Consider the following 27,294-nt stretch of genomic DNA (forward strand, 5'->3'; position numbering starts at 1 on the left):
TACATCCAGCTAGTGTCATTTCAAATCTGACTTATAGCGGAAAATTTAAAAAGATCAGGGGACGTGTTTCTAAAATCCACCTCTGTAAGGGCTTTGGGAGGGGTTTCCCCCTAATTTGTGGGAAATATAATTATGTGTATTCCCTCTGTATGCTGTCCCAGCTCTGCGCAGGTAGCTGGCACAGCAGACCTCAAGCGAACCGCTCAATGACCACAAGATCCACTAAGGTATGAAGGCACCCGGCCAGGTTTATTGTCGACAAAGCACAGTAACAGCATCTGGCAGACTCTACAAGGATACTAAGGCATGTATGCCCATGACAATAGACACAGCTCAGTGAATGGTAATCCACTGGTGGGCCGTGAGACAGTGTTTACATTGACCGTCCGCAGGCATGGCCGCCCGCAGCTCCCTTTGGCTGCAGTTCGTCGTTCCTGGCCAATGGGAGCTGCAGGAAGCAGCGTGGGCTAGCTGCCGCTTCCTGCTGCTCCCATTGGCTAGGAACAGCATACCGTGGCCGCTGGTAGCTGCGGGCGGCCATGCCTACGGACGGCCAATGTAAATACTGTCTCACGGCTGACCAGCGGATTGCCCTGACGGGCCACATGCAGCCCGCAGGTTGCCCACCACTGCTTTAGAACCTCCATGGCTTTGCAGCAAGGTCTTAAAATTTGGAGGTTACCCTGGGGTCAAAGATGTGCCTTTTGCTTTCCCTGTGAAAAGCTACCCAAATGTAAACAAGTTATAAGCCTTTGGGGGTGAAAAATCCTCAGTTTTCATTCTCTCAGAGACTTCTTAGAGTTTGGCAGCTAAATTCTCAGAAGATTCTGTCTGTACTGAGCATACTTCAGCCAAGGGGTGCAGTGACTGAGCAGGACTTGTTTCCATACAATTACTGCTCCAGGGGACCACTGTGGTGCTAAGCACAGGAACCGGGTGCAGTGAGACAGTCTCTCTTGTGTTCTCAATGCTCCCCCAGCAGGTACCCAGACAGCATGGAAGCATGGAGGATAAGGTGGAAGCAGCATGCCTAGGACTGGAATACAGAGGGGTCGGGGGAGCTGAGCCTGCTAAAATAGAAGGGGAGAGGAGCGAGTAGATTTGAACAAGGAACCTGGTTGGGAAGAATAGACCTGGGAGCTTGGTGTGGGGCACAGGAGGAGACTGAGAATGACAGAGCAAGGAAAGGGACTAGAATCAGTGGGAGCAGGGTGGAAGATGGATCTGACAAGGAGTTGAGGGTTGTGGAAGGTTGGAACTAGCTTAGCAAGAAGACTGAGGGCATGAAGCCAAAGGGGAGAATGGATCTGGGAGCTACAGTGGGGGCAGAAAAATTCAAATGTCAAAGAGAAGTCTGGAGAGGAGAGTAGGACTGGCTGGTCAAAGAGGCTGGGATGAGGATGAGAAATCAGGGTGAGTGGAGACTGGGAGAGAAGGGACACAGAACTGGAAGAGACACAGGCAAAACGATCTGTACCCACTACAGAATTCTTCTTCCAGAGTCTGGAATGGAACGCAAGATTCTGCCAGGGTCTCACCAGTCTTCTGCTGTCAGCAAATATCTGTGAAACCCCTGGCAAAGTGTGCACCTCAACCCCCTCTGTGTTCAGAAGATGAAAATCTACTATTGTTGCCAGTTACTCCATTAGCTCAAGTGGTAGAAGTCTGTGCGGTGGATATAAAGATTCCAACCCCATCAGTGATCCATGCGGGTGTCAATATGATGCCACATGATGGAATTTCTCTCTTTTCAGTTTGCTTTTTCAGAAATCCAATAAATTACAAATACAAAAATCAATTAAAAGAATGTTAAGGTTGCATAATCAAGCACTCAAATGTTAGGAAACATCTGAATTATGGTTGCCTGTGCAAAACTTTAATTCAATCCCCTTGCACATATGAATTACGATATAGTCTTTAACTATGATTACATATTCCTCCTTCACGTATGGATGGCCCACTGGCAACCATTTAAGATTTTTATCTTCACTATTACTGAGTGGCCTATGCATTTACTACAAAGCATCAAAACCCTGCAGTGAATATAAAATTACTAATTTCCTCATGGGTTTTTCTATGGTCCTCTCACCATATTACTTTGGTGTTTTACAAACATTAATTAATTGACTTCTGATCCACTTCTGTGAGGTGAGGCGGTATTATCCCCATTTTATAGGTAAGGAAGTGAGGCACAAAACTCTCAATCAATCTGAGATGCCTAAAGCCTGATTTTTCAAAAGTTTACAGCACTCTGTATGTTCCAAGCACAGCTCCCATTGACTTCAGCTGCAGCTGAGGGTACTCAGTACTTCTGCAAATCAAACTCCATGTGTCTGAAGTCGGGCGCCCACAAAATAAGGAACACAGAATTACTGACCATCTGGTTTGTGACATGCCCAGAATCCCACAGGAACTCTGTGGAAAAGGCAAGGATAGAATCCATTTCCCCGAAACGCTTCATTCTCTTCTTACAGTCTTCTGCCTCATTCACTATACACCTTCAACTTCTACAACAAATGAGGCAGGAGTCCTACGAACAACCTCCTTTACTATACACCTAATTCATTCCCAAAGCACTGTCCATCCTTGGACTGCATGACATAGGGGCCCTGTGGGAAAAACAGTATGCAAAAATGTAATTAAAGACTGTATCATAATGCATACGCACTAGGGTGTTGAATTTAGGTTGCACAGGCAATTATCTTCCGAGTCCTTGATGTTGAAAATTTCATGTTCTTTTAACATAGATTTTGGATATAACATTAAAATATAGATTGCATGTTGCACCGGAATCCCTGACTGAGTTTACTGGATTCCTCTTTCTGCAATGGCACTGGAGTCACTGTTCTCAGTGACTTCAATGTCCATATTTTTACTAGGTTAACTCTACGATTCTATGGCAGCCATGATATCTTTAGACTCATAGGACTGGAAGGGACCACGAGGGATCATCTAGTCCAGCCCTCATGGCAGGACTAAGTATTAGCTAAACCAACCCTGACAGGTAATTGTCTAACCTGCTTTTAAAAAGCTCAAATGACAGAGATTCCACAACCGCCCTACGCAATTTATTCCAGTGCTTAACTACTCTGACAGTTAGGAAGTTTTTCCTAATGTCCAACCTAAACTGCCCTTGCTGCAATTTAAGCCCATTGCTTCTTGTCCTATCCTCAGAGGTTAACAAGAACAATTTTTCACCCTCCTCCTTGTAAGAACCTTTTATGTACTTGAAAACTATTATGTCCCCTCTCTGTCTTCTCTTCTCCAGACTAAACAAACACAATTTTTTCAGCCTTCTCTCTCACAGATCATGTTTTCTAAACATTTAATCATTTTTGTTGCTCTTCTCTGGACTTTCTCCAATTTGCCCACATCTTTCCTGAAATGTGGTGCCCAGAACTGGACACAACACTCTAGTTGAGGCTGTATCAGCATGGAGTACACCAGAAGAATTACTTCTCATGTCTTGCTTACAACACTCCAACTAATACATCGCAGAATTATGTTTGCTTTTTTTGCAACAGTGTTACACTGTTGACTCATATTTAGCTTGTGATCCACTATGACCCCCAGATCCCTTTCTGCAATATTCCTTCCGAGGCAGTCATTCTCATTTTGTACGTGTACAATTGACTGTTCCTTCCTAAGTGGAGTACTTTGCATTTGCCCTTATTGAATTTTATTCTATTTTCTTCAGACCATTTCTCCAGTTTGTCCAGATCAGTTTTTAATTTTAATCCTATCCTCCAAAGCACTTGCAACTCCTCTCAGCTTGGTATCATCTGCAAACTTTAAAGCAGGGGTCTCAAACTCAATTTACCTTAGGGCCAGTGCCAGTCCTCAAATCCTCCCAGAGGGCCAATAATGTCACTGAAGACGGTGTTCAGAAAACAAAACATTTATCTTGTATTTTTTATTTCGAATTTCTTAGAAATAATGAAACTGTCATACAACTTTATACAATTCTTTGCCTGCCAGAGTTTTTTTAGTGTTTGCCAGACACCTGGCAACGCTTCAGTTCTGTCAATTTGTTGATGTTTGGCCTCAGTGACTGAGCAGTTGAAATCTTCAGGATTGCAGCAAGGTGTGCGTCAGATAGTTACGTTCAGTATTTTGACTGGTTTATATTCATTGTGGAAAAAAGTGACACTGCCTCCATGGCTGACTCTGCCTAGCGACTAGTGATGGTATCTCTGCCCCTCTCCCCCAGCCAATGGGAGCTGCGGGGGGTGGTGCCTGCAGCAGACAGAGTCAGCAGCGTGGCTGCATGAGTCTCTCCTCCGTGGGCCACAGTGGGGAGGTTCTCGGGCCACAGATGGCCAGCGGCCAGGAGTTTGAGACCCCTGCTTTAAAGTGTACTCTCTATTCCATTACCTAAATCACTGATGAGGATATTGAACAGAACTGGCCCCAGAACTGATCTCTGTGATACTCCACTTGATATGCCCTTCCAGCTTGACTGTGAACCACTTTTTGGGAATGGCTTTCCAACCAGTTATGCACCAACCTTACAGTAGCTCCATCTAGACTGTATTGTATCTAGGGCCATGAAACTCTTGGAGCTGTCCCAAGTGGTTTTTAGCTCAGCACATATAGTTGGCCATGTTCTAGATCTGGTGTTTGGCCTGGGAGTGAAGATTACACCTTTTTCATAGACTGACCATTCCCTCCTACACTTTGGGGTCTGACACACCTTTATGGTTGGACCAATTAATCTATTTTATTCTTGAAGGTAAAATGAAACCTGTCAATTTCCAGATGGCTCTGAAGTACTCAAATTACTCTATTAATGGCCTTGTGGAATTGTATCATTTTCTTTTGTCCTCAGCTATTAATTCAGTGACTTCTAAACGCCTTTGTCCAATGCAGGGGCGGGCAAACTTTTTGGCCTGAGGGCCACATCAGGTTTTCAGAATTGTATGGAGGGCCGGTTAGGGGAGACTGTGCCTCCCCAAACAGCCAGGCATGGCCCTGCCCCCGACCCCTATCCGACCCCCCTGCTTCTCACCCCCTGACGGCCCCCCCATGACTCCTACCCCACCCAACCCCCCTGTTCCCTGTCGGCCCCCCGCGACTCCTGCCCCATCCACCACCCCCTGCTCCCTGTCCCCGACCATCCCCGAACTCCACGCCCCTGACTGCCACCTGCCGCCCCATCCAACCCCTCCTCTCTTTCCTGACTGCCCCCCAGGGACCCCTGCCCCATCCAACCGCCCCTTCTCCCTGTCCCCTGACCGCCCCCGGAACCCCTGCCCCTGACTGTCCCCCCCACCCCATCCAACCCCCCTCTCCTTCCTGACTGCCCCCCGTGACCCCTGCCACCATCCAACCCCCTGTTCCCCGCCCTCTGACTGCCCCGCCCCCCCCCGATCTTCTCTGCTCTCTATCCAACCCCCCCCCCGCCCCCTTACCATGCTGCCTGGAGCACCAATGGCTGGCAGTGCTACAGCTACGCTGCCTGGCTGGAGCCAGCCATGGCACCGTGCAGCACAGAGCACTGGGTCAGGCCGGGCTCTGCTGCTGCACTGCCCCAGGAGCTCACAGCCCTGCTGCCTGGAGCACTGCACTGGCGGCACAGCGAGCTGAGGCTGCGGGGGAGGGGCTGGGGGCTAGCGTCGCAGGCCAGGAGCTCAGGGGCTGGGCAGGACGGTCCCAAGGGCCGAAGTGGCCCGTGGACTATAGTTTGGCCACCTCTGGTCCAATATCTCACTCTCATAGGCCTCCATGGTTTACAGACTCCCCCTGACATATGGAGCAGGGGACGATAGGTGTGGCACCGGTGGCAGAAGTCCACTCCTGAGACTGATTGAAAAAATTTTTTAAAAGTCTTACACCAGGGGTGCGCAGGACATGGAGGTTACCTAGTCTCCAACCGTGGTGTCTGTAAAGTCCAACTTAGTAAAGCAATGCCAGTTGTCGAGTAGGCAAGCTATTCTTGATTCACAGAGTTAAGACCAGATGAGACCATCTAGTCTGACCTCTTGTACAACACAGGACATGTAAATTTCACCAGCTACCCCTATATTGAGCCAAACAACTTGTGTCTGACTAAAGCATAATATCTAGACTGTCTCCCATCAGACAGAATAGAAATTTCCTCACCATGAAGAATGTATGTTATTTTGTTTTCATAGTTACCGAGCAATGTCTTAAGGCATGGGGTGGGCAAACTTTTTGGCCTGAGAGCCACACTGGGGTTGCGAAACTGTATGGAGGGCCGGGTAGGGAAGGCTGTGCCTCCCCAAACAGCCTGACCCCCCGCCCCCATCTGCCCCCTCCCATTTCCCGCCCCCTGACTGCCCCCCTGGGACCCCACCCCCTATGCAACCCCCCCTGCTCCCTATCCCCTGACTGCCCCCTCCTGGGACCCCCCACCCCTAACTGCCCCCTCTGGGGCCCCACGCCCTATCCAACCCCCCCTGCTCCTTGGCTGCCCCCAGGAACCCCCTGCCCCTTATCCAACAGCCTGCCCCCCCCACCCCGTTACCATGTCGCTCAGAGCAGCAGGACTGGAAGCCACGTCACCCGCCTGGAGCTAGTTGCGCTGCCCATGTGGCGGCGTGGCTGCAGGGTAAGGGGGATAGCAGGGGAGGGGCCAGGGGCTAGCCTCTCCAACCAGGAGCTCACGGGTCGGATGTGGCCTGCAGGCCGTAGTTTGCCCACCTCCGTCTTAAGGAAACAAATGCAAAATTTTCTCTGCTTGACTTTCAGCTCCTACAGCCAACTGTGGTTCTGGAGGTACCGTGACTAATTCCGGATACATCCTGCAAGTGAGGCCCATGCACCTTCTGGCTGATGAAGGCCAGTATACTAACTCTCTTTTCTCTATATAGGTAACTTGCTGCTTATATGATCCTTATCATCACAGGATCAAGACTATCAAGCCCCCCTTACTGATCAATATTGACAGTGCTATCACTTATCTACCTATGAGCAATCTTCCTCTTCTGGGAAAGAGTTAGTTGTGGCTGGGCAATTCCAGCAGTACCTGATGTCCTCAGATATCTTTCCCATCAGTTACTTTTCAGGCATGGGCATGTGCCAGGGCCAGAAACTACATCGGTGGGTTTTGAGCAATGTCCACATCACAATGGATTAGGACAAAGTTCCTATGCTGATTCTTTCCCATTTGCCTTTCATGCTCTTGACCATTAGGTATTATTTGCACAGGGGTCAGTGGAGTCATTTTAATGGCTCCTTTTCTTTCTTTGTGAAAGATCCCAGAGATTGAGATGGCTGCTCTTCTATCCTGTGGGCTTTCTCCTGTAGAATTCTGCAGCATCCTGTCTTCTTGGCCTTCCTGTTCACAGCGCATGGGGCCGGACAATAAGGAGGATTATTGAGTTAATGTGGCTGCAATGTCCTCAGTATGCTTACATCGCCCAGCTCTAGGATGCCCAAACCCAGCATTTGGTTCCAAATATGTTTAAGAAGACCTGGTCCTCATCTTTAGTATAGTCTCCCAAGAGATGCTGTGGAAGCCCACCAACTGAGATATTTACAATGATAAAACAGAGAGAGTACTAGAAAAACAGATGGAGACAAACAAGTCTGACTATGGACTAGGTTAACCGTATGAATCTTTCCTTTCTCTAACCTTCATGATTCTGTTAAAGAAATAGAGGAAGGATGAGGAGCGACAGAGGAGGTGGAGAAGGAAACGGGAGCTGCACGAATCAACTCCATCTGCTGAAATGACTAAGAGAATTAGATGCCCATCCCTCATTGACTTTCACTCACCTAGGCCCTTTTGAAAATCCAGGCCCTTCCGTTATCATTGAACAACTGGTGTGTACTTTAGGCATTTTTGAAAGTGAGCAGTTTGACTTTTTAATGAGGCAATTTGAAAATATGCCCAGACCTCACCACTGCCCTCCAGTTCATTCTTCACAATGCTCTGGCATCCTAACCCATTCCTACCACCATCTGTGCTTGGGACCCCATACCTGCCAGCCCAGAGAATAAGATTCTTAAGGCAACCCAGGTCTTCCAAGGAGAGTGTCAGAACAAGACATAGTTATCTCCTTTATTTCCAGCTGTCAGAGGGAACACTGTGTCCTTTAACTGTAAACCCAGCACCATCAGGGCTCAGAACAAGGTCTGAGGGGAAGCACCCATTTTTCCTCAACAGCTTGAGTCCCCATTCCTGCTCACCTGTCAGTTGCAGTCTTCATCTCCAGGAAGTGACGGCGGAAGGTCACCACCTGCCGCCATAGGCTGAGAAGTCGATTATGTTCACAGCTCAAGTACCCGTCAAAGAACTAAAAGTGCAGAGACAAAAGCAAATAGCTCAGCCACATGGTGCTGGTCCCCTGCACACCACTCACACCATGTGAGGTGCCCTTTTCTCCCAGTAGGGAGAGAGTCACCATCTCAGACACAAAGAACTTCTTTGATAGCATTCCCAACAGAAAGGCCAACGACCTACTCTGAGTGTTCTTCCTAGGGCCACCACCTGAGCACAACTAATAACAGGCCCAAACCTCAGCCACCATGGAGATTAACAAAATAGTCACTTAACAATCCTGTCTCACCCTGCAGAGATGTCCAAGAGCCAGTCTTGAGGGATGTTGATGAATATATGCTGCCTAGCATATATATTTATGTAATATTAATAATATGTATTATCCACCCATATAGAAATATTTTAGTATGCATGACGCACCAATATTGTAACAGTGATGTAGCCGAAACTGGACTATTCCATAATCCCAGTCACTTATGCTAAGCATTTCATAACTCCTTGCATTTGCTGAAGTAAACATTTTGCATAAGCAGACACGAAACTTGTCTTTACCCATGTCCCCATTCCCAGCTCCTGCCTGTTAACTCTCCTTCCGAATCCAAACCTTGTAGTGCCAAATTATCTTTAACCACCCCTAACTCTAATTTACAATCCTCCAGTTGCCTTTGCTGGAGTAGCACCTTCCATAATGCTGCCTTAACGTCAAACCTCTTAAAAGTGGACTGAAGTGCCTCCTTTCCTTGGAAGGCATCCTTTCCCCATGGGCATAGACCTCATTCCGCGACCCATTTACCAAAGAGGATGGGCTTCTCAGCAAGCCCCCATCCCTCTGGGTCCCCTAACACAAGGGAAGTACTTTCATGGATCAGTACTTGGAATGCTAGTATCCAAAATAAAGATAAGGAAGGAACAGAACAGCACGTTAGGGAAATGAGACAAATTGACGGAATGGATTTTAGTGCCACGTAAAGAGATGTGTAGTTGTAAAATTGAAGGGCCAAAATCCATTTGCTCTGGATGTAAGATCTTAAGTACAAGTATCGGGGGGGAGCCATGTTAGTCTGTATCCACAAAAACAACAAGGAGTCCGGTGGCACCTTAAAGACTATCAGATTTATTTGGGCATAAGCTTTCGTGGGTAAAAAAACCACTTCTTCAGATGCACGAAAGCTTATGCCCAAATAAATCTGATAGTCTTTAAGGTGCCACCGGACTCCTTGTTGATCTTAACTACAGTTTCTGCTAAGAACTTTTCACATAGGCCCGGATGAGGACTAGCTAACAGAGAACAATACGTGGCTAAGAGAAAGCTGGGGTAAACAGATAACCTTGTATGTTTCAAGTCAGTGAGCAGAGTCAGCATAACTCCGAACATAATTGGATGTTCTTATCGCGAGTTATAGACACAAGAAGCGCTGAAAAAGGCCTCACGGTTACTCCCTAATGCAGGGAGGAGATAGTGGTACAATACCCCTCAGATCCCAGACAGCGTTCGGGGAGAGGCCTAATATGATTGACATGAGTTATGACACCCTCCCCTCACAGATGTATGCCAATCCTAGCCCACAGAAATGCTAGGGTAAACTTATAAACAATTGTTATTGTTAAGTACTAATTACTGCTTTTTTGCTGTAAATCTCCAGGAATGTACCTGTTGGTCAACCGGGAGAGCTGCAACCTCATTCCCCTGGACCCCAAAATTAGGATTTAACCTATACACTTTAAAAGACATAGTTTGGGGGTAATTACCTGTGTTTCAGCAATATATTAATTTGCGATATGGGCGGAGCCATTAGGTAATCTTTTAGACCATTGGCTTATTGTGCTTATCTTGTCTTGCTGTTAGAACCTATCCAGGGGCTTGGGAAAACCCGACCCCGTCGCTTCTCTCTGCCCAATGAGCACCCTATATAATCTATTGTAATCAATCGTTCTGCAGTGTCTCTGGGCCTAATAAGCAAAGTGACATTCCACCAGTGCTGTGCGTAATAAACTTCTGTGCTTGACTCTACACAGTGTGGATTACTGTTCCTTCAAAAATCATATAATACCAGCTGAAATGTGTAACTTGAGGAGCACACCTTTTGCATAAGGTGAATGTAACATCGCTGCACGGGACTGCTCTTTGGAGACTGGTATTGTGTAGAACCCTTCTTCTGTACCATATTAATAAACCTGACTGACATTGGCCTCAAGTATATTTTATAACAAAATAATGAACCAAAGTGTGGTCAAGCCACTGACTATACAATTTATCAATAGGACAGAAACAAATCCCTCAGAATCACCGGCAGGAGGGAAACCTGCAATGCCGCTGCCAGGGCTCTACTAGTTCTGAACATGCAGAGTCCTCCAGTCTATAAACTGCTAATCCAACATCTTGTCTGAGTATAAATGCAAAACTAACTCCAACAAGGCAATAACCCAGTGTAACAGGACTCAGTGTCCAGCACAGATAGGGCTCAGCTCCCAGTGCCGCCCAGGCCCCAGCATTCACAATGATCTCGCTAATATTTGCCCCCACCCAGCAGCATCGCCTTGCCTCATCAGCACCTTCCACCAATACAATTGATCCCCTCCACTCTGCTAGCTAACATCAATCCATACCCAAAACTGCAAAAAACTTCCACAAATGGTTCCGGTTGGAGGAAGAGAAAATTTCACTGTTTCTCTCTCCTCTGTCTTGCATCTTGTTCGCTGCTCCCCACCCCAACCCTACCTCACGTTCAGTGCGCCATTCGGTCTCCTTGAGCTCCAGTTCGTCTCGGGCTCTTGTCCAATCAACTGTCAGTTTTCGCACATCCTCTCTAAGGGCTGTATTCACCTCATTTGCCTTGCCCAGGTTCTCCCGGAGCAGGGTGTTCACTTCAGCTAGATTCTCACATCTGGGGAGGGGAGAGAACAGTGATGAGCACACCCAATAAATAGCATTAGAGTTGCGACTATGAAATCACTTTGGGATCAGAGAGTAACATCCCTGGGGCTAAACTCTTGGATTCCACCACCACCATGCAGCTGGATTCCCTGAGGATTCGGGGGGGATCATGACTTTCTCTCCAGGCTGAGAGGTGGGATGACCTCCCTCCAAGATCTCCTGAGCCCCCTGTCATTGCTGACTCCTCTCTCCTTGCCCCACACATCCAGTCCTTCACCACATTATGCCCTCACTTTCCCATCTGCAAAATTCATCCTTTCCTCTCTATCCCCACTGCCAAGATACAGATCCACACTCTCAATTTTTTGTCCCAGTGACTGCAGCCTTTTCCTCTCCAGCTTAGCCCACTCTTCTCTCTCCACATTTCAGTTTATTCTGAATTCCTGCTCTCACCATCTCTTCCTCCAACCTTGTATCTCTGCAGTGGCTTCTGCACGAAGTTCAAGTTTCTTTGCCCATGCAAAGCTTTCTATTATTCTGCCCCTGCCAACATTCCTGCCCTCTTCCTAGACCAACTACTATCCTTGTGCCCCAAACCAGGATGAGGACTGTAGTCAACAACTCAGCCCCTCTGACGCATGGAATTATTCAACACAAGGGTAAAGAACACAGGGACAGAGCTTTCTTGGAGGTCAGTTTAAAATTGTGGAATGAACTCCCATAAGCTCCAAAAACCAACACAGGCCTCATCCCTTTCTACTCCAAGTATCAGGCATGCTTCTCCCACCTGCCCTCACTGAGAACACACACAGCACAATACATAAATAGGAGGTCTTTTAAAATCCCAACACAACATTTTCCCTGGGGAGAGGATGAGGGAAAGAAAAAAAGAGAATGTAATAGAGGCTAGTCATACTGCCAAATGCACTATTGGAAGGCACCCAGACAACGCAGTGTTGGACACAGCATAGGAACCGGAATAGAACAGAAACCACATCCACTCCACGAAGCACTCAACATAATAGGCTTGATTTTCAGTCTGAAGTTGTGACCTGTTACTCATTTGGCATTGTCCGCCACCATGTCACACACTATGCTGTTAGCACTTATGGCACCACACAATGCAGTCATAATACTTGCCTCCCCAGGTTGAGCAAGCAGCACTGCTGGGATTTTCCCATCTCTCCACACATCATTCTGGGATATCCAGAAAACCCAGAATAAATGTTTTTTCCCTCTCACCTCTGCTGCTCCTCCTCCAACTGGACCAGTGCCCTCTCCAGGCTGTGCTCCTCCTTGGCTTCCCACCTGTGTGAAAGGGGTCCCTTAAAGAGAGGGATAGAGGACTTAATCAAACCAGCTCAGCCGTTTGTGTTCCTTCTTCTCCGCAGTTAAACATCCATTCCTCTCCCCTATGCTCTCTCAGCACCACAGATTTTGTGGCTGCTACCATGGCACAATAATGCAATGACTGAACAGAATGGGACACAGTCTGAGTGTGGCTTCACTTTCCTTACAGTCCCTGTTTCTATGTGCAGTACACAACCAACTAGCCTGTGCCAGAATCAGAGCACGGCAGTGGCAGATGGTGCTGTTGGTGAGGAATGCTCACACAGGCTTGGGTCCCAGGAAAGGGCATTCTCTGGTTCTTTCCCTCTTTGCCTTCTAATTCTACTCTCCATTAAACAGGAGAAGTAACCAAAGTGAACCACATGTTGAACATCTAAATGTAATACCCCTCAAAAGCCCTATGTTGTGACCAATTCCTATTCAGAGACAGCAGAGCTAGACCAGTCAGCTTAGCTCGCACCAGGCTGTGGAAGGGGGCAGGGGACCCAAAAACAACATTATACAACCATGTTTAACCTAACTGTTCCTTTAAAAAATTAACACTCTGCTTGGTAGGATTTTTGGAAATGGTACCTGAAGAAGCTACTCTGGTGGTGGAGGTGGAACATGGCAGTGGAAGGAAAGCGAGACAGTGTCTTTTAAACTTTAGTGCCAATAGAAACATATTTCCCTCTGTTTTTGCTTTTTGGCTCTTATAACAACATTAACTCACTCTGCACCTACTGTCCTCAGTAAGCTACCTGCACAACTCACCCCTCTTTCCGTTTCCAGCCTCTGTTGCAGCTCCCGACACCAACTCCGGTACTGCAGCACCTGGACAGGAAGGGAGAATCAGTATGAGCCACTGATGCATGCAAGAGTACCAGCACTTCATGCCCTCACCTAGTCTAACAAATCCCTGCCTACTTAAGACTCTATGGCTATGCACAGTAGATTTCAGAGTAATGTTAACATGATCCACAAGAAATCGTTAACCAAATGCAAGAGTCTCACTTAGCTCACCATAATGAAAGAATGAATCATAGAATCGTAGGACTGGAAGTAGGGTTGCCAACTTTCTAATCGCACAAAACCAAAAGCCCTAGCCCTGGCCCTTCTCTGAGACCCCGCCCCCTGCCCTGCTCCTTCCTGAGGCCCTGCCCCCCACTCACTATATTCCCCCTCCCTCGGTTGCTCGCTCTTCCCGACCCTCACTCACTTTTACTGGGCTGGGATAGGGGGTTGGGGTGCGGGAGGGGATGAGGACTCTAACTGGGGGTACAGGCTCCGGGGTGGGGCCAGAAATGAGGGGGTCACGGTGCGGGAGGGGGCTCTGGGCTGGGGCAGGGGGTTAAGGTGGGGGTGGGGCTCCATCTGGGGGTGCGGGCTCGGGGCTGGGGATGAGGGGTTCAGGGTGCGGGAGGGGGCTGTGGGTTGAGGTGCGGGGGGGTGAGGGCTTTGTCTGGGGGTGTGGGCTGTGGGGTGGGGCCGGGGATGAGGGATTTGGGGTGCAGGAGGGGGCTCCGAGTTTGGGAGGGGTTCAGGGCTGGGGCAGGGGGTTGGGGCTCGGGGTTGGGGCACGGGCTTACCTCTAGCGGCTCCAGGTCAGCAGCCTGGGGTGGGGGAGGGTGGTCTAAGGCAGGCTCCCTGCCTGTCCTGACTCTGCGCTGTGCCCCGGAAGCGGCCAGCAGGTCTGGCTTCTAGGCAGAGGTGCAGCAGATGGCTCTGCGCACTGCTCTCGCCCGCAGGCACCACCCCTGCAGCTCCCATTGGCCATGGCTTCCAGCCAATGGGAGTGCAGAGCCGGTGCCGAGGGTAGGGGCAAGTGCACGGAGCCATGTGTCCCCACACTTAGGAGCCGGACCTGCTGGCTGCTTCCAGGGCACAGCACGGAGCCAGGATAGGTAGGGACTAGTCTGCCTTAGACCCGCAGCTCCACTGACTGGTCTTTTAACAGCTCGGTCGGCAGTGCTGACCAGAGCCACCAGGGTCACTTTTCTACTGGGTTTTCCAGTCGAAAACTGAACACATGGTCACCCTAACTGGAAGGGACCTTGAGAGGTAATATAGTCCAGTCCTCTGCACTCATGGCAGGACTAAGTATTATCTAGACCATCCCTGAAAGGCGTTTGTCTAATCTGCCCTTAAAAATCTCCAATGATGGAGATTCCACAACCTCCCTGGGCAATTTATTCCAGTGCTTAACCACTGTGACAGGAAGCTTTTCCTTTTGTCCAATGTAAACCGCCCCTGCTGAAATTTAAGCCCATTGCTTCTTGTCCTTTCCTCAGAGGTTAACAAGAACCTTTCTGCACTACTCCTTCCTAGGCAGTCATTTCCCATTTTGTATGTGTGCAATTGACTGTTCCTCCTTCCTAAGTGGAGTACTTTACATTTGTCCTCATTGAATTTCATCCTATTTTCTTCAGACCATTTCTCCAGTTTGTCCAGATCATTTTGAAAATTAATCCTATCCTCCCTCTCAAACTGGTATCATCTGCAAACTTTATAAGTATACTCTCTACGCCATTATCTAAATCACTGATGAAAATATTAAACAGAAATGAACCCAGAACTGATCCCTGCAGGACCCCACTTGGTATGCCCTTCCAGCTTCACTGTGAACCACTGATAACTAAGGCTGCGTGTCTCTCACGGAGGTCATGGATTCTGTGACCTTCCCTGACCTCTGTGACTTTTGCAGCAGCCGGTGTGCCTGGCTGAGGGGCTGCCCAAACGCTCAGGTAGCTCCTGGTCCAGCAGCAGTTTGGGTGTGGGAGGTAGCTCCAATCTGGGGCAGGGGGTTGCGGTGGCACTTACACAGGGGGGAGGTGCCTGACATGACCCTGCAACTCCTGACCTAGGTGGAGGGGCCAGGGGGCTCTGCGCACCGTCCCTGCTTGCAGGGACCACCCCCTCAACTCCCATTGGCTATGGCTCCCAGCCAATCGGAGCTGCGGAACCGGAGCTTGGCGGAAGCAAAGTGCAGAACCCCCCTGGCCTTCCCTCCTCCTAGGAGCTGCAGGGACATGCGGAGCCAGGTAAGGAGCCTACCAGCCCCGCCAATCCCTCTCCCCAGCCGGCGCCCCCCAGCACCAGCAGGGGTCCAGGGCCGCACACCACTGTCTGACCCCTCGCCCCAGCACCAGTGGGGGTCCTGAGCCACCCCAAAGCACCCACGGTGCCTCCAGACTGCCCTTCCCCTCCCCCAAGCACCCAGTAGACCCAGCCCAAGTTTTAGTTACGGGTAAACAGATGGATTTTTGTTTATAGCCCGTGATCTGTCCATGACTTTTACTAAAAATACCCGTGACTAAAATGTAGCCTTACTGATAACTACTCTCTGGGAACAATTTTCCAAACAGTTATGCCTCCACTTTATAGTAGCTCCATCTTAGGTTGTATTTTACTAGTTTGTTTATGAGAAGGTCATGCGAGACAGTATCAAAAGCCTTACTAGAGTGAAAATATATCACATCTACCACTCCCCTCATCCACAAGGCTTGTTCCCCTCTCAAAGAAAACTATTAGGTTGCTTTGACACAATTTGTTCTTGACAAATCCATGCTGATTGTTATTCATCATCTTATTATCGTCTAGATGTTTGCAAATTGATTGCTTAATTATTTGATCCATTATCTTTCTGAGCAATACAGATGGGCTCCTTACTCGGACACATTCAGCTCACCGAAAAGCAATGCTGGGATTGAGGAGAGCAAAAGAGAACTGCATAGCACGGAAATAATGTCAACATAGCTGCCAGCTGAGCTGACTGTAGTTTGGTAGATAACAAACCATCCCAAAACCTAGAAAAACCACTGAGCACAAAACCCCAGCAATATTATATACAGGAATTAAACTCCAAAAAGTATACAAAGCAAACCTACAGATCCCCACTACAGCAAACCTAATACAACACACTAAATTATAATTAACAGAATGAGTGATGCCAGTCACCTACATGGAGCTAACAATAGAGATGTAAACCAATCTAGCCACACAGCCAGAAAAAGTAGACACCATAGAGAGAAAAAAAGGAGAGGAGAAGAGAGCAACAGAAAAGATTAAATATATATATTTCAAAATATTATTGACGTGGTTAAGAAAACGGTCTTAAAAACACAGACCCCTGAGCAGCAGCCTACACAATTCTGAAGGTACAACAAACATTTCAATAGAAAAAGTCAACCTACGTGGAAGGGAAGTTGTCAAAATTTGATGAGGCAATAGACAAAAACCCTCTTGGACTATCTGGAGGAAATGCACTTCTCACCTATTTTTTATTATTGGTGTCATTATTTGTTCTCCAATAATGCCCATTCTGTGCTAGCTGCTATCCAAGCATACATGACATCACTCTTAGAAATCTGCACTGAAGAGTTCACAATCTAAATTCTTCAATTTCTGGGGTATTAAACAGTGGGCGTAGTGCCCGTAAACAATTGCCATGTTTATCCTTCCCCCTAGTAGCTTCCTCTCGGGTATTCATTTAATAGCATCAGTTTTTTTCATATCTGCACCTTAAGAACATACCTTTTTCATATCTACAGCCCACAAAACAAGGCAGTAGCAATGAGGGTACTAAAATGTTCAGAGATTATATTCTCATTTGGCAGGTTTCAGAGTAGCAGCCGTGTCAGTCTGCATCCGCAAAAAGAAAAGGAGTACTTGTGGCACCTTAGAGTATAACAAATTTATTTGAGCATAAGCTTCCGTGAGCTACAGCTCACTTCATCGGATGCATGCAGTGGAAAATAAAGTGGGGAGATTTTATATACACAGAGACCATGAAAATGGCTGTCACCATACACACTGTAACAAGAGTGATCAGGTAAGGTGAGCTATTACCAGCAGGAGAGCGGGGATGGACTACAAGCCCTCAGGAATAGTATCCCCGATAATGTCACGGCAAACCTGGTGGCTGAACTTTGTGACTTTGTCCTCACCCATAACTATTTCACATTTGGGGACAATGTATACCTCCAAATCAGCGGCACTGCTATGGGTACCCGCATGGCCCCACAGTATGCCAACATTTTTATGGCTGACTTAGAACAACGTTTCCTCAGCTCTCGTCCCCTAATGCCCCTACTCTACTTGCGCTACATTGATGACATCTTCATCATCTGGACCCATGGAAAAGAAACCCTTGAGGAATTCCACCATGATTTCAACAATTTCCATCCCACCATCAACCTCAGCCTGGACCAGTCCACACAAGAGATCCACTTCCTGGACACTACAGTGCTAATAAGCAATGGTCACATAAACACCACCCTATACCAGAAACCTACTGACCGCTATACTTACCTACATGCCTCCAGCTTTCATCCAGACCACACCACACGATCCATTGTCTACAGCCAAGCTCTACGATACAACCGCATTTGCTCCAACCCCTCAGACAGAGACAAAACACCTACAAGATCTCTATCAAGCGTTCTTACAACTACAATACCCACCTGCTGAAGTGAAGAAACAGACTGACAGAGCCAGAAGAGTACCCAGAAGTTACCTACTAAAGGACAAGCCCAACAGAGAAAATAGCAGAACGCCACTAGCCATCACCTTCAGCCCCCAACTAAAACCTCTCCAATGCACCATCAAGGATCTACAACCTATCCTGAAGGACGACCCATCACTCTCATAGATCTTGGGAGACAGGCCAGTTCTTGCTTACAGACAGTCCCCCAACCTGAAGCAAATACTCACCAGCAACCACACAACAAGAACACTAACCCAGGAACCTATCCTTGCAACAAAGCCCGTTGCCAACTGTGTCCACATATCTATTCAGGGGACACCATCATAGGACCTAATCACATCAGCCACACTATCAGAGGCTCGTTCACCTGCGCATCTACCAATGTGATATATGCCATCATGTGCCAGCAATGCCCCTCTGCCATGTACATTGGTCAAACTGGACAGTCTCTATGTAAAAGAATAAATATACACAAATCAGATGTCAAGAATTAAAACATTCAAAAACCAGTCAGAGAACACTTCAATCTCTTTGGTCACTCGACTACAGACCTAAAAGTGGCAGTTCTTCAACAAAAAAACTTGAAAAACAGACTCCAACGAGAGACTGCTGAATTGGAATTAATTTGCAAACTGGATACAATTAACTTCGGCGTGAAAAAAGACTGGGAGCGGATGTGTCATATACACAAAGTAAAACTATTTTCCCTTGTTTATATTCCCCCCTACTGTTCCTCACACATTCTTGTCAACTGCTGGAAATGGCCCACCTTGATTATCACTACAAAAGGTCCCCCCCCAACCCCCCTCTGCTCTCCTGATCACTCTTGTTACAGTCTGTAGGGTAACACCCCTTGTTTCATGTTCTCTGTGTATATAAAATCTCCCCACTTTATTTTCCACTGCATGCATCTGATGAAGTGAGCCGTAGCTCACGAAAGCTTATGCTCAAATAAATTTGTTAGTCTCTAAGGTACCACAAGTACTCATTCTCATTTGGAGTGCCCCAGAACAAGAACTCATGTCAGGCGTCTACAAATTCTGCAGATTGCTAGAGACAATGGACTGAAACAAAACACCAATTACAGAAAAAAGAACTGTTGAATTTGGAAGAATTTATCTCAGAAAATGGGGTTGAAGGATCCTGCAAAAATTCAAGTTATCCGGAGGAAGCTCAACTACAGAAGACCACATCAAAGCAGACAATCTTAAAACATACAGCTATTTTTGTCATATCAGGTGTCCCTAAAATAGAGAGGGCTAACAATGGCCTCCGTTTGTTAGTAAAGATTTTAAGACCTTCACACCAAATTATGGAATTGAACATTTTACCTCCAGTCCTAAATATCCACCAAGTAATGGACCGGCAGAATGTGGAGTTAAAATTGTTAAGTTGCTAAAAAAGACTAGACATGCAATGGACCCCTTTTTTGCCTTTTTTAACTCCATGGCAACACTGTATGCTCCACTGCTGGCTTCATTTCCCCTTCCTTGTTACTCACACCACTCTACAGCTTCCCGCAGCTCTACCTACTCCTTTCCCCATCTCCACCTCAATCTCCCCTCCACTATCCAACACCACCGCCTACACATGCTCACTGTCCTCTTTGCCCTGCTGCACTCAATCCCTACGATAGGTGCTGTCCTAGCCTCCATAATGACAGATTTTGTGGAAGCCACCCTCAAACTCTTCAGAATTCCTGAGCAGGCTGCAGAGAGGCTTTCAAGCAACATCAGAGCTGCCAGCATAAAAGATTCTGGGGCACTTATTTTCCCTGCTCCTCTTTCCCTCTAGGTTGCTTCCTATTTCCCTTTCCTTCTTAGAGATTTTGTTTTCATTTCTTCCCCCTTTGTCCCTTTTCTGCCATGTTTGCCCTTCTCTACCCTACCTTTTTGCCCCCTCTCTCTTTTTTGGCCTCTCCACATGTAAAAAGGCTGCAGAAGGAAACTAGCTGTCAGTTATAGTTATGCTCCTCACTCCTGACCCACAACACCTCTTTCTCTTCCACTCCTGGTCTTCCCACACCTCTGCCAATGTCTTTCACTCCTGATCCACTGCCTCCATTTCAATGCTCATGGATGTAATTTTGCTTTACCTTTGCTTGTAGCTTCTGCACAAGCACTGCCTGCCTATGCTGTGCCTCTTGGGAGCTCTGCAGCTTGCGTTGATAGGATGCCTGGCTTTCCACCATCTGCTGACGAAGTGTCACTATCTGCTCCTCGGGCAGTAACTGCAATGTCTGCAGTTTCATGCTGCTCACCTCCTGGTCTCCTGACTCCATCTGAGGACCAAAGAATGGTATACTGGTAGTACAGGAAAAGGATAATAGCCCTGCAGTAGTCAGAAGCCTAGGCTGTGATCAGAAGTAGGGAAGAGGATGAAGAAGCCTGAAACTAATTAGCTCTGCCTGCCCAACGAATCTGGCCGTGACAATAGCAAGAATCATAGAATCTCAGGGTTGGAAGAGACCTCAGGAGGTCATCTAGTCCAACCCCCTGCTCAAAGCTGGACCAACCCCAACTAAATCATCCCAGCCAGGGCTCTGTCAAGCTTGACCTTGTATCCAATCATAGTATCCAATCAGGAGGCTCCTGCACTGGAAAAAGCTGAATGGAGCAAGCTACAGTGTCTGGTCCAGTCTGCGTGAAGAAGCAGCATGCCCCTGAATAGCCTGGCACCTGACCTGGACCAGAAGTTCACCAGTATTAAGCAGCAAGATTACTCTAGGAGTAGGGGGCAGCCGTAGGGGTGGCAGCGCAAGGTGCAGCCTTCTCACAGTCACTGCCAAATGTCCGGCAGCAAACGCCAGTCCCGAGAGCAGCTCCCAGACATACCAGCTCCTTGCTATGTCCATGCAAGTGAGGGAGCGAAAGAGTCAGACAGAGGCGGGCGTGGGCAGGCTTGGACAGCTCATCTCCTGCCTCTGTCACCCACCCGACCCGTCTCCCGCCTCCATCACCCACCCGAACCCCCGGCCCGTCTCCCGCCTCCGTCACCCACCCGAACCCCCGGCCCGTCTCCCGCCTCCGTCACCCATCCAGTCCCCCGGTGCAGCCTCACCCCGCCACTGTCACACCCCCCGGCCACTGTCACCCCCGACCACTCTTCCACCCACTGCCTGTCACTCACCTCGCGCCCCGGCCCGTCTCTGGCCTCCGTCACCCACCCGGGCCCGTCTCTGGCCTCCGTCACCCACCCGGGCCCGTCTCTGGCCTCCGTCACCCACCGGACCCCCCGGCCCGTCTCCCACCTCCGTCACCCATCCAGGCCCCCGGTGCAGCCTCACCCCGCCACTGTCACACCCCCCGGCCACTGTCACCCCCGACCACTCTTCCACCCACTGCCTGTCACTCACCTCGCGCCCCGGCCCGTCTCTGGCCTCCGTCACCCACCCGGCCCGTCTCTGGCCTCCGTCACCCACCCGGCCCGTCTCTGGCCTCCGTCACCCACCCGGGCCCGTCTCTGGCCTCCGTCACCCACCCGGGCCCGTCTCTGGCCTCCGTCACCCACCCGGGCCCGTCTCTGGCCTCCGTCACCCACCGGACCCCCCGGCCCGTCTCCCACCTCCGTCACCCATCCAGGCCCCCGGTGCAGCCTCACCCCGCCACTGTCACACCCCCCGGCCACTGTCACCCCCGACCACTCTTCCACCCACTGCCTGTCACTCACCTCGCGCCCCGGCCCGTCTCCCGCCTCTGTCACCCACCCGGCCCGTCTCTGGCCTCCATCACCCACCGGACTCCCCGGCCCATCTCCCGCCTGTCACCCACCTGACCCGCCTCCATCACCCATCCAGGGCCCCGGTGCAGCCCCACCCCACCACTGTCACCCCCCCTCCCCGTCCCCTGTCACCCCCGACCTCTCTCCCACCCACCGCCTGTCACTCCCCTCGCGCCCCGGCGCGTCTCCCGCCTCCGTCACCCACCGGACCCCCCGGCCCGTCTCCGTCACCCGTCCAGGCCCCCGGTGCAGCCTCACCCCGCCACTGTCACACACCCCCCGGCCACTGTCACCCCCCGGCCTCTCTCCCACCCACCGCCTGTCACTCCCCTCGCGCCCGGCGCGTCTCCCGCCTCCGTCACCCAGCCGGCCCCACAGCGCCGCTCCCGAGTCCCGCCGCTGGCCCGCGGGGTGGGCTCGGGGAGTCGCCGGGAGCGTCGGGCCGCGCGCTCCGGGCCGCCCTCGCCCGCTCCGGCTCAGTGGGGCTGGTCGGGACCCGGCCGGGCTGGGGGGCGAGGGGCCGCCACCGGCCCGTGGTGGACGCGCAGCCCCAGGAGCCCCGCGCTCTCCCCCCACCCGCCACCTCGGCCCGCTCCTCCCGGGCCGGGCCCGCCTCACCCTCGCTTCCCGCGCGGCGCCCCCGGGCCGGCCAGACCCACGCTTCGGCCGCAGCGAGCGGGCGCCCCGGCCCCAGCCTGCCGCCGATGCGCGCTCCGGCGTTGGGAGCCCGCTCTGCGCGCGGCCGCGGCCCGGGAGCGCGTCTCCGGCTTCCCCAGCGGGGGCTGGCTGGGCCCGGCCGGGCACATCGCGGGGCTGCTGGCGCTGCTGCTCTTTCCCGGGTTAGGCGCACGCTGGCCCTGGCTGCGCCCCAGGTGCAGCTGCCCGCGCGGCGGGGTCTAGGTTGCCCTGGAACCCCTGCAGCTGGGCCGGGCCCGCCGCCCGGGGCTGTAAAACGGCGGCGTAGTCGGGCTCCGGCTGCAGCTCCATCTCTGGGGCCCTGCTGCGATGCTGGTAGACGAGGTGCTTGCCCGGGGTGTAGGGGTCAGCTCCGCCCTGACAAATACATTGCTGGAAACCAGACCGCTCACCTGTATGATAGCCTCGTTCAAGCTGGGGGCTCCCTGCGTAGAGACGTGGTTACGCTCTATAAAAGGCTTGCAAGTTGCTGCATGAAACCTTACTTGTTATGTCTGTGACCCCTGCTAAACGGTTCCTTTGGCACTGGCTGGTCAGGTCACCGAGCTCCTCTCTCCACAGCCCATTGTCCCCTCACTGGCCAGAACCGGCTGTGGCATCCGAGCTGGGCCTGCTGGTCACCAGTCGCTGTGGAATCCGTTCTCCAGGCCATTGGCCGGGTCCCAAGTTCTGTCCCAGTCCTCTGTAACAACAAACTCCCTCTCCCATCACCTCGTTAAACCAGTAACGCCCAGGGAAACTGAGTCCCACCCCCCCCCCACATGCAAACCATTGAAAAAAAAACAAGAAAATCCCCCTTCATAACTCCCTCACAACCATGAAGGAGCTATGTGTAAGAAAACTTGTCGTGCAAGCCTGAATTCTGGAAGAAGGAAATAAAGATAGCTGACATGAAAAATTTTCATCTTTGCTGTATGAACTCTCAAAGGGCAGGAACTAGAAAACAAAAACAGAGAACCCAGGGTCAATCTGGATTAGTCCTAGAAGACATTCAGTGCTGCCAGATTACTACAACTCTGTCACCTTTTGGAACCATTTGTAGTAGTAGGATTTTATGTTTGTATTTTATATAATTTAGAATGAAGGATAAAGAATAATAATGTAGCATGTATTAAATGTATTGGTGTATGATTTGATTATATCCTGCCAGCCACCCTTTTTGAAGAGCAGAAAGAATAGCCTAATGGGCCATTGGTAGAGATACATCAGCCAGAATCTGTGTCTATGCTGATTTCAAGGCAGTGACAGACCTTTGAGGGTCACCAATTTGTTATATTTGTTAGCATTTTAAAATAAGTAAAAGAATGCCATGACTGTTTTTCTTTTGCATTGCAACTTGATGTTCCTGTTCAAAATGTTCTGTATAAATTAATTCTGTTTTGTGTGTGAATGAGGAATGTGTGTGTTAAGAGATAAGTTTGAAGGCCATCGCTGAACCAGATAGTCTAGGGAGGAACCGGAGACAGATGCAAGGGCGCCAGGAGGCTGCAACACGCCCCTATTGAAATGTCAGAGGAGGGCAGATTGACGACTCTAAAGATGAGACAGGCACCTATCAATGGGGACAAGATAGCAGTGATCAAAACCAGCATGGGATAACTCCCTGAGGAACTTGATGAAAGAACAAAATAAAGGATGAGAAGGACAATTTAAGAAAACAAGCACTCATCAAACAACAATTGATTAGAGCATGACGGTGCAGAACTCATTGGTCCCAATGAAGGAAAATCACTAGATAAACAGGGTGCCTTGCCATGAAACTTTGAGTTCGTCCTGCCAAGACTTCCCTGGAGCATCGTGTCGTGACCAATGGAACCCGGCTCCTCCCTACCCATGATCAACCTAACTGGCCACTAGATTGATCTGGACTCTGGACTGGTAACTATAACATCGACTGGCAGGACAGTGTGTGTGTGATGTGTGATTGAATGCATATGCTAACTGTATCTTCAATAAACGTGGCGTATTACCTTTTCCCCTGAAAAAGATCCAATGTGCTTCTTATAAGCATAACATTTTTGGTGGAGAATTGCAAAAGGGGGAAGACATGCACTGTGATTGTTGAAAATACTGCTAAATATTGCTAAAAGGTATACCATATGTATAAAGTGATCAATCATTCTGGTGTGCACATCCCCGGTCATAGAGGTGCCGGGCCATAAGGGGGAGGATTAGAGTCCTCACTCCAACCCGTCTGTCGGGGAAAAATTGCATAGGTGAATATACTCTCAATCGTAGCAGGATCAAGCCCAAAAGGCAGGGGGCTTAGCGTTTCCCCCTCCTGCTCTTTCAGGTAGAGTTTTTAGTGGGTATAGACTTTTGTGTTGTGTAAGTCCCAGCACGAGCATGGGCAAAGAAGAGTTATAAAGGTAAAAGAGATTTATAAAGAAATATGTTTAGGCGAAAGGAGTCCCCTAAGGGCAAAGCTCAAGGAGAGCAGAAAAAATTGCCATTCACACAGGAAATAACTCCTTTTAAGACAATTTTGCAAAAGTTTGGGCACAGCCCATGGACTGAACAAGCATTAGCCAATGTCCATACTATAGCTGATTTGGAAGATAGATTGGCAAAATACCTGTTGGTCTACAGGCCATCGACCCCGATAAAAAGAGACTCGGCTGCAATCTGGCTATTGTGGGAAGCATGCAATGAGGCATTCCTTCATTTGGCTAGCTGCCAGGAGGAGAACGCCACACTGCATGAGAAACTTATGACAGAACAAGGAGTAAATGGTCTCAAGTTGCAGTGGGGGAGGTTTAGTTTGGATATTAGGAAAACCTTTTTCACTAGGAGGGTGGTGAAGCACTGGAATGCATTACCTAGGGAGGTGGTGGAATCTCCTTCCTTTGAGGTTTTTAAGGTCAGGCTTGACAAAGCCCTGGCTGGGATGATTAAGTTGGTGATTGGTCCTGCTTTGAGCAGGGGGTTGGACTAGATGACCTCCTGAGGTCCCTTCCAACCCTGATAGTCTATGAACTCAGTATATCTGAACGAGAAACTGATAAATGGAAAATACTGGCCACTGGGGTCCAAAGCCAGTTAGACATTCTCAAAGATACCCTAAGAGAAGTTAAAATCATAGAATATCAGGGTTGGAAGGGACCTCAGGAGGTCATCTAGTCCAACCCCCTGCTCAAAGCAGGACCAATCCCCAATTTTTGCCCCAGATCCCAAATGGCCCCCTCAAGGATTGAACTCACAACCCTGGGTTTAGCAGGCCAATGAGCTATCTCTCAGAGAGGGGATTATTTGAGCAAATAGAGGAAAAAGATAATATACAAACATAAAATCCTACTACTACACATAGACTAACTCATTTGTGTATATATGTCGCCTGCTTTAACCTGTAAATAACTCTCATTTCTTTTTCCTGGTTAATAAATGCTTAGTTAGTTTACTATAGGATTGGCTACAAGCACTGTCTTTGGTGTGAGATCAGAGGTACAAATTAACCTGGGGGTAAGTGAAAGATCTCTTGGGACTGGAAGCAACCTGGACGTTTTTGTCATTGTTGGTGCTTCAGTAGTTCATATTCATTACTGGGTTGATGAAATCTAATTATAGATAAGGCTAAGATTTTGTCACAGGTATTTTTAATAAGAGTCATGGACAGGTCATGGGTAATAAAGAAAAATTCACAGAAGCCCATGACCTGTCCTTGACTTTTACTAAAGATACCTGTGACAAAATGGGGAGCTCAGCTCCAGAGTTCTCCATGGCAGCCTGGAGCTCCAGGGTCCCCCAGCCACCACGGGATGAAGTCACAGAAGTCGCGGGAAAACAGATTCCATGATCTCTGTGAAAAAAATCGTAGCCCTAATTATGGAACATACAACCAAGTTTGAGGTTTATACCCTCCTTTTTGACAGCGTGCCCTGAGGTTGGCACTCACAGTTGTGAACCACTCCAGAGAGTATGACACCTATGAAGTAGGGAGGTCCCAGAGCCTGGGCTCCAGCCTGAGCCCAAACATGCTCTGACGGGTTCAGTCACAGAAACCCCCTTGGGACTGTCGCCTGATGTGCTGAGACTACCTCTGAGCCCATTTTCCCTGCCAGTTTGGGCCTTCAGAACCCTGCTTTGTTGAGACAGATAACACTAATCTGCTGCAACACAGGCCCAGGATCTGACCAACGCTCCCAAAGCTGCAGACTTAACTGGAAATGGCTTAGCAAGTGCTCCTATCTCTAGCACCCAGACACCCAGCTCCCAATGGGATCCAAACCCCAAATAAATCCGTTTTACTCTGTATAAAGCTTATACAGGATAAACTCATAAATTGTCTGCCCTCTATAACACCGATAGAGAGATATGCAGAGCTGTTTGCTCCCCCAGGTATTAATTACTTACTCTAGGTTAATTAATAAGCAAAAGTGATTTTATTAAGTATAAAAAGTAGGATTTAAGTGGTTCCAAGTAATAACAGACAGAGCAAAGTAAGTTGCCAAGCAAAATCAAACAAAACATGCACATCTAAGCCTAATAAAGTAGGAAACTGAATACAGGTAAATCTCACCCTCAGAGATGTTCCAATAAGCTTCTTTCACAGACAAGACTCCTTCCTAGCCTGGGCCCAATCCTTTTCAGACCAACGTTGTAATTTATGGCCTGGGTCCAGCAATCACTCCCACCTCCGTAGATACTGTCCTTTGTTCCAGTTTCTTTCAGGCATTTCTTTGGGGTGGAGAGGCCATCTCTTTAGCCAGCTGAAGACAAAATGGAGAGGCTTCCAGGGCCTTTTATATTCTCTCTCTTATGGGTGGAAACCCCTTTGTTCTTCTGTGCAAAGTCACAGCAACAAGATAGAGTTTGTAGCCACCTGGGCAAGTCACATGTCCATGAATGATTGAGCTTTTTGCAGGCTGATGCTATTGTTTACATGTTAGTTTGAAGGTTCCCAGGAAAGCTCAGATGTGGATTAGCATCTCCCAAAGTTTATTGTCA

The 27,294-nt window shown here is 49.1% G+C and overlaps 1 protein-coding gene across 4 annotated transcripts in view; it reads right to left on the reverse strand.

Moving 5' to 3' along the window:
• The window catches only part of CEP250 (centrosomal protein 250), a 115,697-nt gene extending 91,269 nt beyond the window's left edge, over positions 1–24,428 (reverse strand). The window contains exons 1-6 of one of the 4 annotated variants that reach the window (XM_043526723.1): positions 22,273–24,428; positions 20,030–20,215; positions 13,224–13,283; positions 12,363–12,445; positions 10,965–11,130; positions 8,155–8,261 (exon numbers count right to left, since the gene is read on the reverse strand). In XM_043526723.1, the coding sequence (XP_043382658.1) occupies positions 8,155–8,261; positions 10,965–11,130; positions 12,363–12,445; positions 13,224–13,283; positions 20,030–20,215 (602 nt within the window). In that variant the 5' untranslated portion in view covers positions 22,273–24,428. The remainder of the gene's footprint in view (positions 1–8,154; positions 8,262–10,964; positions 11,131–12,362; positions 12,446–13,223; positions 13,284–20,029; positions 20,216–22,272) is intronic. The other 3 variants (XM_043526721.1, XM_037915353.2, XM_043526722.1) reach the window with 3 other exon arrangements.
• Positions 24,429–27,294: the final 2,866 nt, after the last annotated feature.

Source organism: Chelonia mydas, chromosome 13, assembly GCF_015237465.2.
Source record: "Chelonia mydas isolate rCheMyd1 chromosome 13, rCheMyd1.pri.v2, whole genome shotgun sequence".
Lineage (NCBI taxonomy): Eukaryota > Metazoa > Chordata > Testudines > Cheloniidae > Chelonia > Chelonia mydas.